At 44.4% G+C, this 16388-nt stretch overlaps 1 protein-coding gene across 1 annotated transcript in view; it reads left to right on the plus strand.

Moving 5' to 3' along the window:
- Positions 1 to 1361: 1361 nt before the first annotated feature.
- Positions 1362 to 16388, plus strand: part of LOC308149344 (voltage-gated delayed rectifier potassium channel KCNH1-like) — a gene marked incomplete at both ends in the record, with an annotated part of 115129 nt that continues 100102 nt past the window's right edge. Inside the window, 4 exon segments of the mRNA XM_080521049.1 lie at positions 1362 to 1386; positions 1389 to 1433; positions 13139 to 13262; positions 13339 to 13445. Coding sequence (XP_080377175.1) covers positions 1362 to 1386; positions 1389 to 1433; positions 13139 to 13262; positions 13339 to 13445 — 301 coding nt within the window.

The following is a 16388-nucleotide window of genomic DNA, read 5'->3' on the forward strand; positions in this document are numbered from 1 at the left end:
TCTCTCTTCTCTATCTCTCTCTCTAACACCTACCTCACAAAAACACCACTAATAATAATAATCAATCTACATCTACAAACACAACAACAAAAACACAAACCCACAAAAAAACACAAAACAAAAAAACCAAACACACAAAAACAACACCAACACAACAACACAAACACAAAACAACAAACAAACAACAAACACAAACAAAACCACACAACAAACACAAACAAAAACAACAAACAACACAAACACACAAAACACACACACCAACACAACAACCACCAACACACACAAACAAACACAAAACAACAAAACAACAAAACACAAACACACACAACACAAACACCAACCAACAAAAACAACCACAACAACACAACACAAACCACACAACACACACAAACAACACAAAAAACAAAACCACACACAAACACAAACACAACAACCAACACCAACACAACACACCACACACCAAACAAACACACAACACAACCAAACAACACACACAACCACACAACACACAACACCAACACACAACCAACAAACACACAACACACAACACACCCAACACACACAACCACACAACACACACACACACACCAAACATCAACCCACAACACCAACAACACACACTCCACACACAACACACAACAACCTCAACACACCACACTCACCTCACACCACTCACTCCTCTCCTCTCACTCACAACTCTACTCCCACCTCCACTCCTCATCTCCCATCACTCTCTCCTCACCTCTCCTCTCCTCTCTCCTCCACTCTCTCCTCTCACTCTCTCCTCCTCTCCCTCTCCCTCCTCTCCCTCCTCTCTCTCTCTCTCCCTCTCTCCCTCTCCCTCTCCTCCTTCTCTCCTCCACTCCTCTCTCTCTCCTCTCCCTTCCTCTCTCTCTCCTCCTCTCCTCTCCTCTCCTCTCCTTCCTCTCTCTCCTCTCCTCCTCTCTCTCATCTCCTTCTCTCTCTCTCTTCCTCTCTCTCCTCTCCTTCCTCCTCTCCCTCCTCCCTCTCCTCTCTCATCTCCATCTCTCTCTCTCCCTCTCTCTCCCTCCCTCCCTCTCTCTCCATCTCCCTTCCTCTCTCTCCCTCCTCCCTCCCTCTCTCTCCATCTCCCTTCCTCTCTCTCTCTCCCTCTCCTCTTCTCCCCTCTCTCTCCCTCTCCCTTCCTCTCTCTCTCCCTCTCTCTCCCTCTCCCTTCTCTCTCTCCCTCCCTCCTCCCTCTCTCTCCATCTCCTTCCTCTCTCTCTCTCTCTCCTCCTCCTCCTCCCTCTTGCCCCCTTCCTCTCCTCTGCATCGTCAGTAACGTGAGTGGACCACTCAGCTGGATCGTAGCGTCGCTTCACGCCGCAGTAGGACGCAGGATGGCGGGAGGACGTCGGGGTCTGGTCGCCCTCAGAACACGTTCCTGGAGAACATCGTCCGTCGCTCAAACGGTAAGCTGCAGCCGCGGTGCGGTGCGGTGCAGTGTGGTGCGGTGCGGCGCGGCGCGGTGAGTCTGCGGTGAGTCTGCGGCAGGCTGCGTGTTGTTGTGTTGGGTCACAGACAGTCCCCTCATTCTACCTGTGAGGGCCACTCAAGACAGCTGCAGGTGACATCATCATCATTGTGACTGTGTGTGTGTGTGTGTGTGTGTGTGTGTGTGTGTGTGTGTGTGTGTGTGTGTGTGTGTGTGAGTGTGTGTGTGTGTGTGTGTGTGTGTGTGTGTGTGTGTGTGTGTGTGTGTGTATATATATATATGTGTGTGTGTGTGTGTATGTGTGTGTGTGTGAGTGTGTGTGTGTGTGTGTGTGTGTGTGTGTGTGTGCATGTGTGTGAGTGTGTGTGTGTGTGTGAGTGTTTTGTGTGTGTGTGAGTGTGTGTGTGTGTGTGTATATATATATATATATATATATATATGTGTGTGTGTGTGTGTGTGTGTGTGTACGTGTGTGAGTGTGTGTGTGTGTGTGTGTGTGTGTGTGTGTGTGTGTGTGTGTGTGAGTGTGTGTGTGTTCCTAAAAAATATATATTTTCCCCCAGAAATTGTTCTAAAAAAGAACGAAAGAAAGAAAGAAAAGCAAATATATATAGTCCATATTTTTAACCCTTAAACACCACGTTTTTATACACACAATACACACAATTTATATAATTTACTCTTTGATATTTAAAGATTGGCGTGTGAATGACTTCCAGCTCCTTTGGATTATTTGCACAATGTTTTGGTTTGACATATTAATTTATTCTTCTGGACTTATTGTTGTGAGAAAAAAAAATAATGCCACATTTTGATTATAAAGTACATTTATTTCTGTCAGACTTTAAAGTAAGTTTAAAGATAAATTACATACTAAATAAGCAACTAATCTCATGCAGAGTGGTGTAAAATGGACAGAAATCGCACACATTCCAGTAGTTCCTTGTAAAGGTGTTGTGAAATGGCTCCAGTCTGTAAACTCCTGCTGAGTGCTGCTATCCTGCCTTCAGTGTGTGAGTGGCAAACAAGTACACTAACTGTGTCTCTGTGGTCTTGCATACGTTTTTCTCTGAACAATGTTGGCGTCCGACCAGCTTTCCACTTCTTTCCAAGAGAAAGACACTGATCGGGTGCACTAAATGGCAACATGATGCCGAATTAATAAAACTGTGGTGTTTTTGCTTACGTAGGAGGTGCAAAGCTGCAGAATCCTCCTGACCTTGTGGGCGTTAAGCAGGAGCCGTGGGAGAAGTGACCACAGGGAGAACTGGCTTGTGGCGCCAAGCGTTCATAGCCACGTCGCTGTTTGATCCTTGGATGTGACTCTTCCTCTCATTGTGAAGCAGAATTCACCAGCGTTTGTTCACCACTAATATGAACGTGAGCTGGTTAGGCTGTCGTGAGAGGGTTAGTTTTACCTCCTGATGACGTGTTGCTGAACAGTTACCCTGCCATCATGACACAGAGCTCCGAGGGCCTCCAGGAGCTGTTGGAACTACTGTGAGTGGACGGCCTCCACGAGAGGCAGAGCTCAGTGTCCCTGCTCTTTCGGACTTTCTCTACGTGATATAGACTGTATTTGGTCATTCTGGTTATTGTCTCAGTGATTTTGATTTGATCAGTGCTGAGACATCCTGATGAAATCTGTGAGAAAACTCCTCCAAACCAACTTTGGCTTTCATACACATATATGCTTGTTTTTGACCACTGCCTTTGTTCCTACTCCACATCATGCATGTATACAGTTATGTAAGATTATAAACAAGTCTTTCACACATTTTGAATGAATTATCTGACCAATCACCAAATCCACCACACATTCAGGTCACATCTTCTCCACATTTTGAACACTTTGCTTTACACATTCTTGGACAAAGACCGAGTTTAAGGATGCCATTGTTTCACTGCTAACATTCATTTCACACAAAGGGGTTAGACGTGTATCATTATTGTTCTTTGTTGGTTCTTCATTAAGTTCATGACTGGAAGCAGCAATAAGGGACACACAAGAGCCCCGCCCCCTCCAGGCACACACTACGCAGTGGGACCAAGGCTTGAATGTGCAGTGATGGAAGGTCACTGTGAGCATGTCGCTGCGCCTCCACAGCCTGGCGAGGCCAAGCCAAGGCTCCAGCCACCGACACGCTTCACCAGGACTACCTGATTGACGCGCTGATCGCTGTTGTTTCTGATTAATAAAAGTTGGCATTCATTGCTCGTTTAGCAACTTCCAAATTTACAAGGGCCAGTAAACTTAGGCTCAACATTTTAAAACATGTTTGCTTCAGTGGTCAATAACTGTTTCTCCTGACAGAGAAAGAAAGAAAGCCCCCCCCCCCCCCCACATACATATAGATCTCCTGTCAGTTCACCTTGTGACACCGTAGCACACCACGTAACATGATAAACACACTTCCAGTCTGCTCTTAGTCCTGTAGTCAAAAGATGCAGATGCATGGATGTTCAGCAGATGGAAAGCAAAGCGGCTTTTTTCTTTGTAAAGGACAGCATTTATCACGTGGGCCTTCACTTGGCCCTGCAGTGCTGCAGTTTCCCTGGGATTTCCTTCAAGGCTACAAGGGGAGGTGTTTAGTGTCCTGCAGCAGAGACACGCTTCGTCGTTTTGATTGTATGAGTTCCTGTTGTTTCGCTTCAACGTGGATGTTATTCCCGATGGGAGTCATCACATGATTGAGCTTTTCGAACATACGGGTGAGCGTTGCAATGTGAACATAAAAGGTGTGCATGTGGACGGTCACGGCAGTAGCTGACGCCGGCTTTGGGAGCTTTTCCCTGAGCTGTTTTCCTCATAGCCTTTATCATGTTGTCGGCGTCCAATCCCTCCTTAGACTCTGAACATCACGTAAGCAGATCTCAGTTCAGCGGCTCCATCAGTCCTCTGACACATCTGCTATTGTTTCTTCTAAACATTGTACTTGAGCCACATCGGACATCTTTGAACGGTGTTTTCAGTCAACATCTATTAAGTCTTTAGAAAACATTTAGCTCCTTATTCATGCATCTTCATCACTTCTGGTGACGTTACCACAGTCTGAGCATGAACACTTACACTTTAATGCATGCAATACACACTGCGGGGTGAGAGAGGGGCGAGCGGGCTCATACACCGTTGTGTGATCAGGAGAAAACAGCTGGAGCAGTAAGACTAATAACCAGGGAGTACAGTCCTCACCTACTACTTATGTGCAATTTAGGAGGACGTTTTATTTACAGACAACAAAATGTTGTAGTTAATCTTAAAGAATTGATAATATACTTTGCATGCAGTCCATTCTGATGACACCAGGTGAGGCTCAGCCCCCCCGGCCCCTAATGACCAGTCGCCACTGACCACTTCATGATGAGGTGAGGCTGTTTAGTTTGACTGAAGGTCCTTAAAGTCTTTGTTTCATGAGCTAATGGACCGCAGGGTGTGGCTCAGTGATACATGTTTTCATTTGAAGACATTGTGGTGATTGGAGTCACGTGAGGACATTGAATAAATTCACTTGGAATAAATACCTGCTAAAATGTAGTTTTTAGTTTTCATTCAGTTACCATAAACAGGCATTAACCATCTTTCGTATATCCATTGTGATATCAGTGATACGTGAGAGGTGGCTGAACATAAACAGCTCTTTGTGGCAGATTGATACCATGACGTGAGGTGCTGATTGTGTGGTGCGTTCAAGGACAGGTTCAGGACTGAAAACTCAGAATTTGAAATTCTAAAACTGTTCATTTTGGTTTTAACAAGTCAGCGGAGTTTCTTCCAAGTTTTGATTTGTTTTGAACACATCATAGACTGAAAACAATATATATAAAAAAATGAAATACTACATTTTGACTGAGGGGGCGGGACACCCCCTCTTGATGCCGGGACTGGGTTGGCAGCACCTTATCCAGTCAGACCTCCAATGTCGGTCAGTCATGCGGACAATTTGCATGTTTTATGATGTCCTGCCATTGTTCCTGTTTGTGCATGTCAATACTGCCGTTGGCTGACGTGTTAATCTATAATATTCAAGATCGTAAAATGCCATCAAATAAACCTAAATAATTATTCAATAGCAGTCTCCAAACTCTCCCAACAAGATAAATCTCATGTGATGTCAGCGAGAAAAGGACAACTCGGACGGCGGAGCTCTCCGTGGTGCTGAAACCACTCAGAGGACAGTCCAGTCCTCACACAGTAATTATCAGCTATCTAACAGGATATTTAATTCACAGACAAGAAAATATTGTTTTAGTCTAAAAGAATGAATAGCATACTTTGCATGCAGTCCCCCCCCCCCCCCCCCCCCCCCCGGCCCCTAATGACCAGTCGATGACACCGTATATCTCAATGACCATCCACACCAACAGAACCTTTGTTTTTCCTGAATGCTGAACAGCTGACAGCCATGCTTCTGTGCTCAGATTTGATCCAGGACTCACAGAATAAACTGTTACAGATCCGGTTAAGGAGCGAAGACAGAAAATAGCGAGTCCTCTTACCTTAATGTGTCCTGCTACCTTTCGGCACAGCGGCAGCAGGAGAGTTAATTGTACTAAAACAGGGGTCAGCAACCTTCAACACTCAAGGAGCCATTTGGACTTGTTTCCCATTGAACAGAACCGATTGAGAGCCGAGCCCTGCACTAAAAGCTGAAGCTCTAGCAGATTGTGATCAAGGGATGCTGACAACTTGTTACACTTACAAACAGCTGGAAAGACAGTGTCATGAATGGAGAGCTATTTCTCCTGCACACAACTATATGTCCACCACTGCAGCTGCTGATTTAACAATTTATTAATTAATTTTTCCCATCTTAGCTCGGTAGAAACTACACCCATATTATTTAGCTCTATGGAGGCTTTATATCAGGTGTGTGAATAAGCATAAAAGAGGAGGAGGAGGAGAGGCTCCATCTCTCTTCATAAACTGATGTGCAGAAGAAGACTGGCTTCCTTGAATTAGAGATGTGTTGGATCGTTAAGTAAGGCTTACAGCGGGCGATTGATCAGAATCACACAAGACTTCCTCGTTGGGTGATGTTTTATTGATTCACAATATGATTGAATTGTTTTTTTGAATTGTATGATTGAATATGTATAATTATATGACAGTTAGTGTGGGTGTGAAACAGGGAAACATAAATAAAAACATAATTAGCAGAATGCAAATGGCCTATAATGCAACAAACATCCATTTGTCTTAACTATACGCTATTCTAATAATATAGCTGGAATAATAACGATAATGTATAAACTTGGCCGAAAGTGGCATTAAATAATGAAACAAGGCTGTTCTGTCAGCAAAACTGCTTCAACCATGGAAATGGGAAAAGAGAAGCCATTGACAATACAATGGCTTCCTCTGCTGGTCGCATAAACAACTACAACCAGCTGTGCAGGGGTGTGTCACGTGACAACGTGTGGTCATGCGGGAGGTGAGTGCCTTATAGCCAATTAGCTGGATTTAAGGGAAAATCACAGAGATACATTACAAACCATACACAGAGGCGCTTAACAGTTAGTTTACAAGGCAGAACCAAAGAAAAATGCCCGAATGGCAACATGTATGTCTCCAGAAAGAAAAGTCACGGCATGAGGCCGAGCAAGGCAGGCAAAGCCTGAGCTTCTGTTGAGCAATGCTGACCAGACAAAACACGACCAACTGAGTGTCCCTCAAGAAACGGAATCGTCCCGTATTCACAAACAAAAGTCCACATCCCGTATTCAGCTGAAGGGACACACTTTGTCCCGTATTACCGTGAGAATCAGACATAGTCTATGAAATGTCAATGGAATTTCTGACGAACAGGACGCTTTATATCAAAACGTAACCTTGTTCCGCCACCTCTCCTGCTCTGTGACCAATGAGATGACAGCATCTCACACAGGAGACACACAAGACAGAATCCCCCTTATCTCATTGGTTGAGGCACAGTCGCTCACAGACAAGATACCATAAGACAAGAGATGAGCACAGAGCAGCATGGAGACAGACTGGAGACAAACTGGAGACAGACTGGGAGACAGACTGGAGACAGACTGGAGACAGACTGGGAGACAGACTGGGAGACAGACTGGGAGACAGACTGGAGACAAACTGGAGACAGACTGGAGACAGACTGGAGACAGACTGGAGACAGACTGGAGACAGACTGTGGATAGACTGGAGACAGACTGGGAGACAGAATGGAGTCAGAATGGAGACAGACTGGGAGACAGACTGGAGACAGACTGGAGATAGACTGGAGACAGAATGGAGACAGACTGGGGACAGACTGGGAGACAGACTGGGAGACAGACTGGAGACAGACTGGAGACCAACTGGGAGACAGACTGGGAGACAGAATGGAGACAGACTGGAGACAGACTGGAGACAGAATGGAGACAGACTGGAGATAGACTGGAGACAGACTGGAGACAGACTGGAGACAGACTGGAGACAGACTGGAGACCGACTGGGAGACAGACTGGGAGACAGAATGGAGACAGAATGGAGATTCAGATTCAGATTCAGATTCAGAAAACTTTATTGGTCCCAAAGGGCAATTCATTTGTAGCCAATCTTAAAGCAGAACATTGCACAAACACATCACAAACACTCAGTGTGTGTCACTTCCAACAGAACGGACAATAATTGAATTTAAGAGGACCCGTTACAATACGGTCTATGTTAATTAAACACACTCCCTTCAGAATTTAACAGTGCAGTGACAGAGGGGACAAAAGAGTTGGAAAAACGATTTGTTTTCCGAAAGGGTACATAAAAACGGCGTCCAGAAGGCATGAGTGAAAACTCTGAGGACAGAGGACGGAGGGGCTGACCTTCTCTAGAGCCCTCTCCTTCCATAGGGACTCTAGGTCTTTTTGTTTAACGCCAATGATTTTAGAGCAGATTTTGACGATGTTTTGCAGTCTATTTTTATCTTTCATAGAAAAACACTTGAACCAGCAAACAAATGAAAAAGTTAAGAGACTCTCTATGAAACAGCAGTAAAAGTTGCAGAGAATGCTTTCATTTACATTCAAAGAGTTCAGTTTCCTTAAAAGATAGATTCTCTGCTGACCACGTTTAAAAATAGAGTCTGTGTTTGCTTCGGACCGCAACTTGTTGTCAATCCAAGAACCAAGGTATTTGTACTTTTCCACCGCTTCAACCACTTCCCCATGAATGTCACTGCTACCAAAAGGGGGCGCTGTGGTGCGTCTAAAGTCAATGACCATGTCCTTGGTTTTGGAGACGTTTAGATCCAAGTAGTTGCTGTCACACCATTGGACAAACTCGGTCAACGCAGGACCGTGGTTCTTTCCAGATCCCGAAAGTAAGGACACCAAGACTGTATCGTCTGAAAACTTGACCAGGAACCGGTTTTTCTGAGTGACCCGACAACTGTCCGTATACAGTATGAACAAGAGGGGGGACAGGACACACCCCTGAGGAGATCCGGTGTTTGAGCTTGACGCTGGGGACATCTGACCATTCACGAGCACTCGCTGGGTCCTGTCCGTGAGGAAATTTTAAATCAATAAAAGAAGCTGGTCAGGCAAATTAAAAACAGTGGCCAGTCTTTCAATCAGGATGTGGGGCTGCATCTTATTGAAGGCAGAAGAAAAATCCGCAAATAAAAGTCTTACATGAGCCCTGGTTTTGTCCAGGTGCTTCTACACAGTGTTCAGTATGAAAAGTGTTGCGTCCTCCACCCCTTTGTTTTGCTGGTAGGCAAATTGAAGTGGGTCAAGTTTCCCCTCAGTTAAAAATAGAATCTCAGACTTTAAAATTTTCTCAAAAGTTTTCATCACAAGTGATGTGAGTGCGACCGGTCTAAAATCACACAATTCCTTTGAGCTACTTGTTTTTGGAATCGGGATTAAAGTTGATGTTTTCCACAATGCTGGAATCTGACCCTGGTCTACACAACTTTGGAACAATCTGCTCAAAACACCACTCAGCTGGGTGGCACAGTGGTGCAGGGTCCGCCCACATATGGCATCAGGGCCCCTCGCTTTCCCCACTTTCACCTTCCTGAGCAAGGCAGTCACCTGATCTTGAGAGATCAAAATTTCCCCCACTTGGATCTAGAGACTCCTTATAAGCAGAGGCCTTCCCTAAAAGGTCCGCCCTCTCGAACCGACTAAAAAACAAATTAAAAACACTTGGAAGGTCAGAGTCTGGCACTCCTTCCACACAAATGGGTTTATTGGCCTCTTTTTGCTGATTAATTGAAGCCATGCATTTGATGCCTTGCCAGGTTACCACTGCTATATTTTTCTTCAATTTTATTCTTGTATTTTAGTTTGGCCTTCCTGATCCCATCTCGCACTTCCCTAGAGACCGCTTTCTTCTCCAGGGAGTTACTACCAGAAGAGTAGTCCACTTTTACAGGAAACTCACTTGAGAAATATTGATGGTTCCAGGTGGAAACGCGGGTGGGTTGGACAAGTATATCTTTCTTCCTTTTCCAGTAGGGCAAGAGGGGTTGCCATACTTTTACATAAAGCTATTCCTTTTGTTCATCATCAAACAATCTCTGATCCCACTGGGAGATTTCTTCTTGTCATGGGGCAGCTTTATGATGTTGAAGTAGCCCTTGCAAATGTGTATGCTCCCAACTGGGATGACGAGGCCTTTTTAGACGGCTCTTTTCAATACTGCCGGATTTGTCTCAATACTATCTAATTCTGGGAGATTTGAACTGTTGGATGGATCCCTCTCTAGATCGCTCTTCGACTCCAGCTATTCAATCTAAATCAGCCAAAGTAATCGAATCCTTTATGCGTGACTTTAATGTTGCTGATCCCTGGTGATTTCTCAATCCCAATAAGAAGGAATACTCTTTTTTTTCACATGTTCAACACACTTTTAGCTGCATTGACTTCTTTCTGGTGGACAGCAGGTTACTTACATCCATATCCAATTGTAAATACGATTCAATCAGACCATGCTTCAGTGTGTATAAATATCTGTTTTCAGAAATGTATTAATACACGGCCACCATGGCGCCTTAATACACATTTATTATTGAAGGAGGTCACATTTGTTTCAAAGCATCTATATTTTTTCCCACCTAAACAAAACGCCAGACATAAGGGCCTCTGGTGTGGGAGACAATGAAAGCTTTTCTAAGAGGGGAAATCATTTCACATGTGGCACATGAAAAGAAACTCAGGAGAGAGAAATTGGCTGAGTTAGCACAACGTATAGCCGCTTTAGATTCTTTATATGCAGTTTCAAAATGACCTGAGGTCTATAAGGAGCGAACACTTTGACAGACACAATATGACATTATCATGTCACAATATACCACTGACCTCTTACTTCACTCCAGGTCCACAATTTATGAGCAGGGAGACAAGACTAGTAAATTATTGGCTCATCGGTTGCGACAAACATCCACATCTCAACTAATCCCACAAATCCAAACAGGCGCCTGTGTAACATTAGACCCACTGCAGATCAACAAGACGTTTATACAATTCTACAAGTCGCTAGATTCTTCAGACCATTCCTTGGGCTCGGTTGATTTCCACTCGTTTTTTAGTCAAATTGATATCCCAGTCTTAGATCAGAACTTGGCTAAGGAATTGGAAGATCCTATTACCCTGCTTGAACTTGAGGCGGCAGTCAAATCATTCCAAAGTGGTAAAAGCCGGCCCGAATGGCTTTCCGGCCGAGTTTTACAAAACATGTTGGAAGCAGCTTGCCCCACATTTGTTAGAAATGTTTGTTGAAGCTGACAATTCAGGTGTACTCCCACAAACCTTCAATCAGGCTCGCATCTCACTACTCCTACAAAAAGGCAAAGACCCATTAAGGTGTGGCTCATATCGCCCTATTAGTTTACTAAATGTTGATTTTAAGTTCTTGTCCAAACTATTAGCCAGACGCTTGGAGCCCAGTCTTCCCTCTGTTATATCCTTGGACCAGACTGGATTCATCCACAATAGACATTCCTTCTTTAACCTTAGGGGGTATTTAATGTGGTTTATAATCCTTCACCCACTTCTCACCCCGAAGCCTTGAGAGCTCGAGATGCCGAAAAGGCCTTCGACAGGGTAGAATGGGATTATTTATTTTATACCTTAGGAAGACTTGGGCTGGGGGAAACATTCCTTTCCTGGATTAAACTATTATATGCGTCTCTGATGACATCTGTTCGGACAAACCGCACAAATTGGAATACTTCCAACTATATCGTTCCACTAGGCAAGGTTGCCCTTTAAGGCCTCTCTTATTTGCTATTGTAATGGAACCATGATCTGAAGTCACATCCAGATCTCTCAGGCATAACTAGAAATGGTGTGGAGTTGAAGATCTCCCTATATGCGGATGACCTGTTGTTGCTGGTATCTGACTCATCACGTTCCATTCCGACAGCACTTTCAATTTTAGATCCATTTAGCAGGATCTCTGGGTAGAAGCTAAATCTTAGCAAAAGTGACATTTTCCCTTTTAACAGGTATGCAAGAGAGTATCCACTTACAGATTTGCCATTTAAGACTTCTAATTCTGGTTTTCTTTATCTTGGCGTATATGAGAATATGGCAGAATATGAGTTCCTTCCCTTGTATAACTTGTAAAAACAAAAAGTTGCAGTCAGTAGGGAAAGACATAAAAGAAAATGGAGAGATTTGCTTACCTGCCCGGCTCTGTAAAGACAGCTCCTGGAGGAACTGAGACAGGGAAAAAACAGAGAAAACATGACGAAAGTTCCCATCAATCCGGATTTACAAATGTCATTGAAAGCAGCAAGGAGCAGCTTTTTGGGTGTCATACTCTCAACTGTCTGTCGAGAGTATGACACCCAAAAAGCTCAAAAGACACTTTGCGACAACACACAAAGATGTTGACAAACCAAGATGTTTTCTTAGAAAAGAAATATGCTGAGCTGAATAACCAGCCAGTGTACTTCAAAAGGGCTGTGACCATTAGTGAGCAGGCGCTGAAGGCGTCAGTGGAGGTGAGCGAGCTCATCGCTTGAGCCATGAAGCAAGATAATGCTGAGACATTAATGTTGCCAGGTGCAATCCAAATGGTAAAAGTGATGTGAATCCAGTGTCTGACAACACGGTGAAAAGGAATGATGCAAACTGATGATCAAGAGAGTAAGCCGTCAGAAAGTGTTTGAAGTCAAAGTACAGTTCTCTACACCACAACTTTTTTTTCTTCATAATTCCTTTTATGAGAGATAAGGTTTGTTCAGTATTACTTTTCAGCCTTGTAAATAAAGCCTATATCCAGAGACAATAAATTGTCACTTCGTGCACTAATCCTGGCCACTCTCTATATGCAACCGAGTATAACAAACATGATCAAACACTAATTCTATAATAAAAATGTCAAAATAGGGTCAAAAAGGCTGGGAACCACTAATATCAATGGACAGTTGTTGTTACCTTTATATTATCTTGGCTCACGCCCACAACCCCAACTCAACTTCAGAAAAACGAATATGCTTAAAGATGTTTGAAATATCACTTATAACATCTAGAAATAACACATTGAGGAAAGAAGCTACTGCTTCATGATACATCTGCTACTGAACATATTCTATTAGTCTCGACACTATCCACCCTCCCGTTCTATTCATTTTTTTATGCCTTGTGAATTTTACTGAATTGAGTTGGTGTTTGGTATGGGGCTGTAATGGGCTCAGAAGAGCAATTCTGATCTACTTCTTTTTTGTTCAGATACCAATTTTGTGCTTGGAAATGCTCAAATCGTGGACTGGCCGATTGTCTACAGCAACGATGGCTTCTGCAAACTGTCAGGATACCACCGAGCCGAGGTGATGCAGAAGAGCAGCACGTGCAGGTACATCACACGGCGCCATGCCCCTGGTTAGAGCACTGGTGTGTTTGGTTCTGTGCTGACTACGTTTTCTCCTCAGCTTCATGTATGGAGAACTGACCGACCAGGAGACCAGTGACAAAGTTCAACAGACCTTTGAGAATTATGAGATGAACTCTTTTGAGATTCTGATGTACAAGAAGAACCGTAAGTACTTGAATGTGCTGCTTAAAATTACTTAAAGATTTATACAACTTTCTTCTATCAATCTCTACTATTTGGGTTTGACTCCCAGTGTGTTCTGTTCAGTGGGAAATGGGTCCAGATAGTTCTTTGAGTGTTGAAGCTTGCCAAGCCCTGATTTGGCTTAAACCCGGTTCACACGGCAGGATTATAAAATTGTCGGCAGATTTCCCAAAACTGAGAGACAACACACACACCCGCACGCACGCACGCACGCATGCACGCACACACACACACACACACACACACACACACACACTCACACACACACACACACACACACACACACACACACACACACACACACACACACACACGGTGATAGATAATGCCAGGTGTAACAGTCTTGGAGGTACAGTGTGGTGTGCAGTCACTCAGCAACATCAACAGTGATTTAACAGGTGAACGTCTCCAGATCAGACGGGAAATCTCACAAAACCTGGTGAGATCAAACGTGATTCCAGAGTCAACAAACCTGGTGGACCAAGACGATGCCATGGTGGTCGTTTATGGTGTGTTTATCGATAAACAACAGGTTTTAAAAAGGAGAGGCATTGGTTCGCTATGACAACTGTTTTGATCTTTGGATTCCCCGCCTCCTTCCGGTCCGGCGCCACGACGTCACCTGGCTTTCTGACTGGCGACTCGTCACAGTCAACAGGCTGGGAGCGTCTTCCCCTCGGAGGAAACCACACAGGGAGAACTCAGGCCAAAGCAATCCAACATGGTGAAGATCCCAGATCTCAGATCAGGTCCAGACATGCTTCTGAGTAGAGAGAGCATCTGAACACACCACACTGCAGGAAGATCTGATAAGATGATCTCATGATGATCTGAAGGAGAGAATCGGGCCAACATCAACCTGATTATTGTGAACTGGGCTTTAGGAGCACTCAGGAGTAAATGTGGGTGATTGTGTCTGCATTGGAGTATTCATCCAAACACAGTGCAAACTCATCATGGACTGGAGGGTCCCAAGGCCTCACGAGGTCACAGTCACACACATTGGTGGTGGAACAAGCATGACTGTCAATACTTAAATCAAAATCTGCATGTTCACAGCAAAGAATATTTTATTCTTCAATGAAAAGCATGAATGATGTCTAGTTATCTAAACATGTCAACATTTGGTATTGAAAAATTAGATTGATCATAGGTCCATAGAATTAATCCCAGCTGTGTGGATTCTGCAGATAGGAGAGAGAAAATGTGTCTAAATTTCTCCTCTCTGCTTCAGCATTAGAATGCATCAGGATGAGTGAGAAATGGTATGAACATGATATCAACTGACCAATCACGTTGCTCGTTACTGGGCACAATACAAACTGAATGTCAGTTGCGCATTCTGTAGTCAAGCTGATAATTTGATATATTTTGGCAAAAAAAGATTAATTTAGGTGACAAATAATGATGGCCATTGTGCATACATTTTAGAGGCTTTCAGCAACACGTCTGCTACTTTTTCAGCCGTCTTTTCTGAAAAATGAAAGTCCAAATGACAGCTGGATGGCTCGCTGCCTAAAACCATGCCGCTGTATAGCTGAGAGAGAGAGCGAGAGAGAGAGAGAGAGAGAGAGAGAGAGAGAGAGAGAGAGAGAGAGAGAGAGAGAGAGAGAGAGAGAGAGAGAGAGAGAGAGTTGGAGGGAGTGTGTGTGTGAGACGTGTGATGGAACTACAAAACAAGATGGCGGATCACAAGAAACTCCATTCAGATGGAGGTTATCAGAGAACAGGAAGTCTGTCCTGGGTCTCCACCATGTGCTGGAGAACAATGGAACATGGAAGCTAGTCTTTAGCGTCTGCTTCCTGTGTGTCTCTGCTAAAGGACCATTTCTAGAATGACTTGATGTGAATGAGACTTGTTTTGTAAAACGTCAGGAGTCATCAGATGGTGTTCAGTTACTGTGTGATGTTGTCTTTGATGTGATATGTGTAGGATTGTGAGTTAACTAGTTAGTAAAGCAAAGATTAGCATGCAGACCCTGTGTCTGTGGCAGAGCTAACGTTGGTTTACAGGTTGATCACTGCTCCTAATATCATTATCTATAGAACTCAATCACTGTAACAGAACCAACACATCTTCATAAAGTTAAACAGTTCTATCATAGCATCAAGTTTAACTAATCTCAGGTAAAGCCCAGTTGTTGTTCCCACTTCCTTGAAGGAGTTCAGTTGTTGTCCTGCTGGAGGGAAGCTGGTGTCTTCTCCTGTAGTTAGCACCTCCTGCTAACTGTGGTTGCTGGTTCTGCAGGCTGAGGAGAAGAAGATGGAGTTGATGTTTCAGGAGTCCTTCTTTACAGCTCCTGGTTGTTCCTTTTGTCCAGACTGAGGAGCTGGTCGCTCAGGTCTGTGATGGTTTTCCTGCTGGTTGAGGAAAACACAAAGAAGTTCTGTGAGGCGTCGTTTCCCTGGTCCGTCCTGGAGGAACTGCTTGGTTTTCCTGGTTGATGGGAGATCAGACTCTGGGTGCTGGTCTCTGGACCAGGGGAAGGTCTGACCCTCGTGGTGGGTCAGCAGAGGAGTTGAGGAGTGAAGACCCTGGTTGCAGGCCTCTGGTGTTAGCTGTATGCTAACACTGGGTGAGCTGTCTCTGGTGTTAGCTGTATGCTAACGCTGGGTGAGTTGCCTCTGGTGTTAGCTGTATGCTAACGCTGGGTGAGCTGTCTCTGGTGTTAGCTGTATGCTAACGCTGGGTGAGTTGTCTCTGGTGTTAGCTGTATGCTAACGCTGGGTGAGCTGTCTCTGGTGTTAGCTGTATGCTAACGCTGGGTGAGTTGCCTCCACAAACCCTCCTCCATTGAAGAACAGGAGCAAAAGCCTTTTGTGAGTGGAGCCGCTTGGACTCAGCTCCTCCCTGGTGTTCACCTGGAAGACTCGGGGCGAGACTGGGTGAGGAGTCTCTTCCAA

Source organism: Blennius ocellaris, assembly GCF_963422515.1.
Source record: "Blennius ocellaris genome assembly, chromosome: 3".
NCBI lineage: Eukaryota > Metazoa > Chordata > Actinopteri > Blenniiformes > Blenniidae > Blennius > Blennius ocellaris.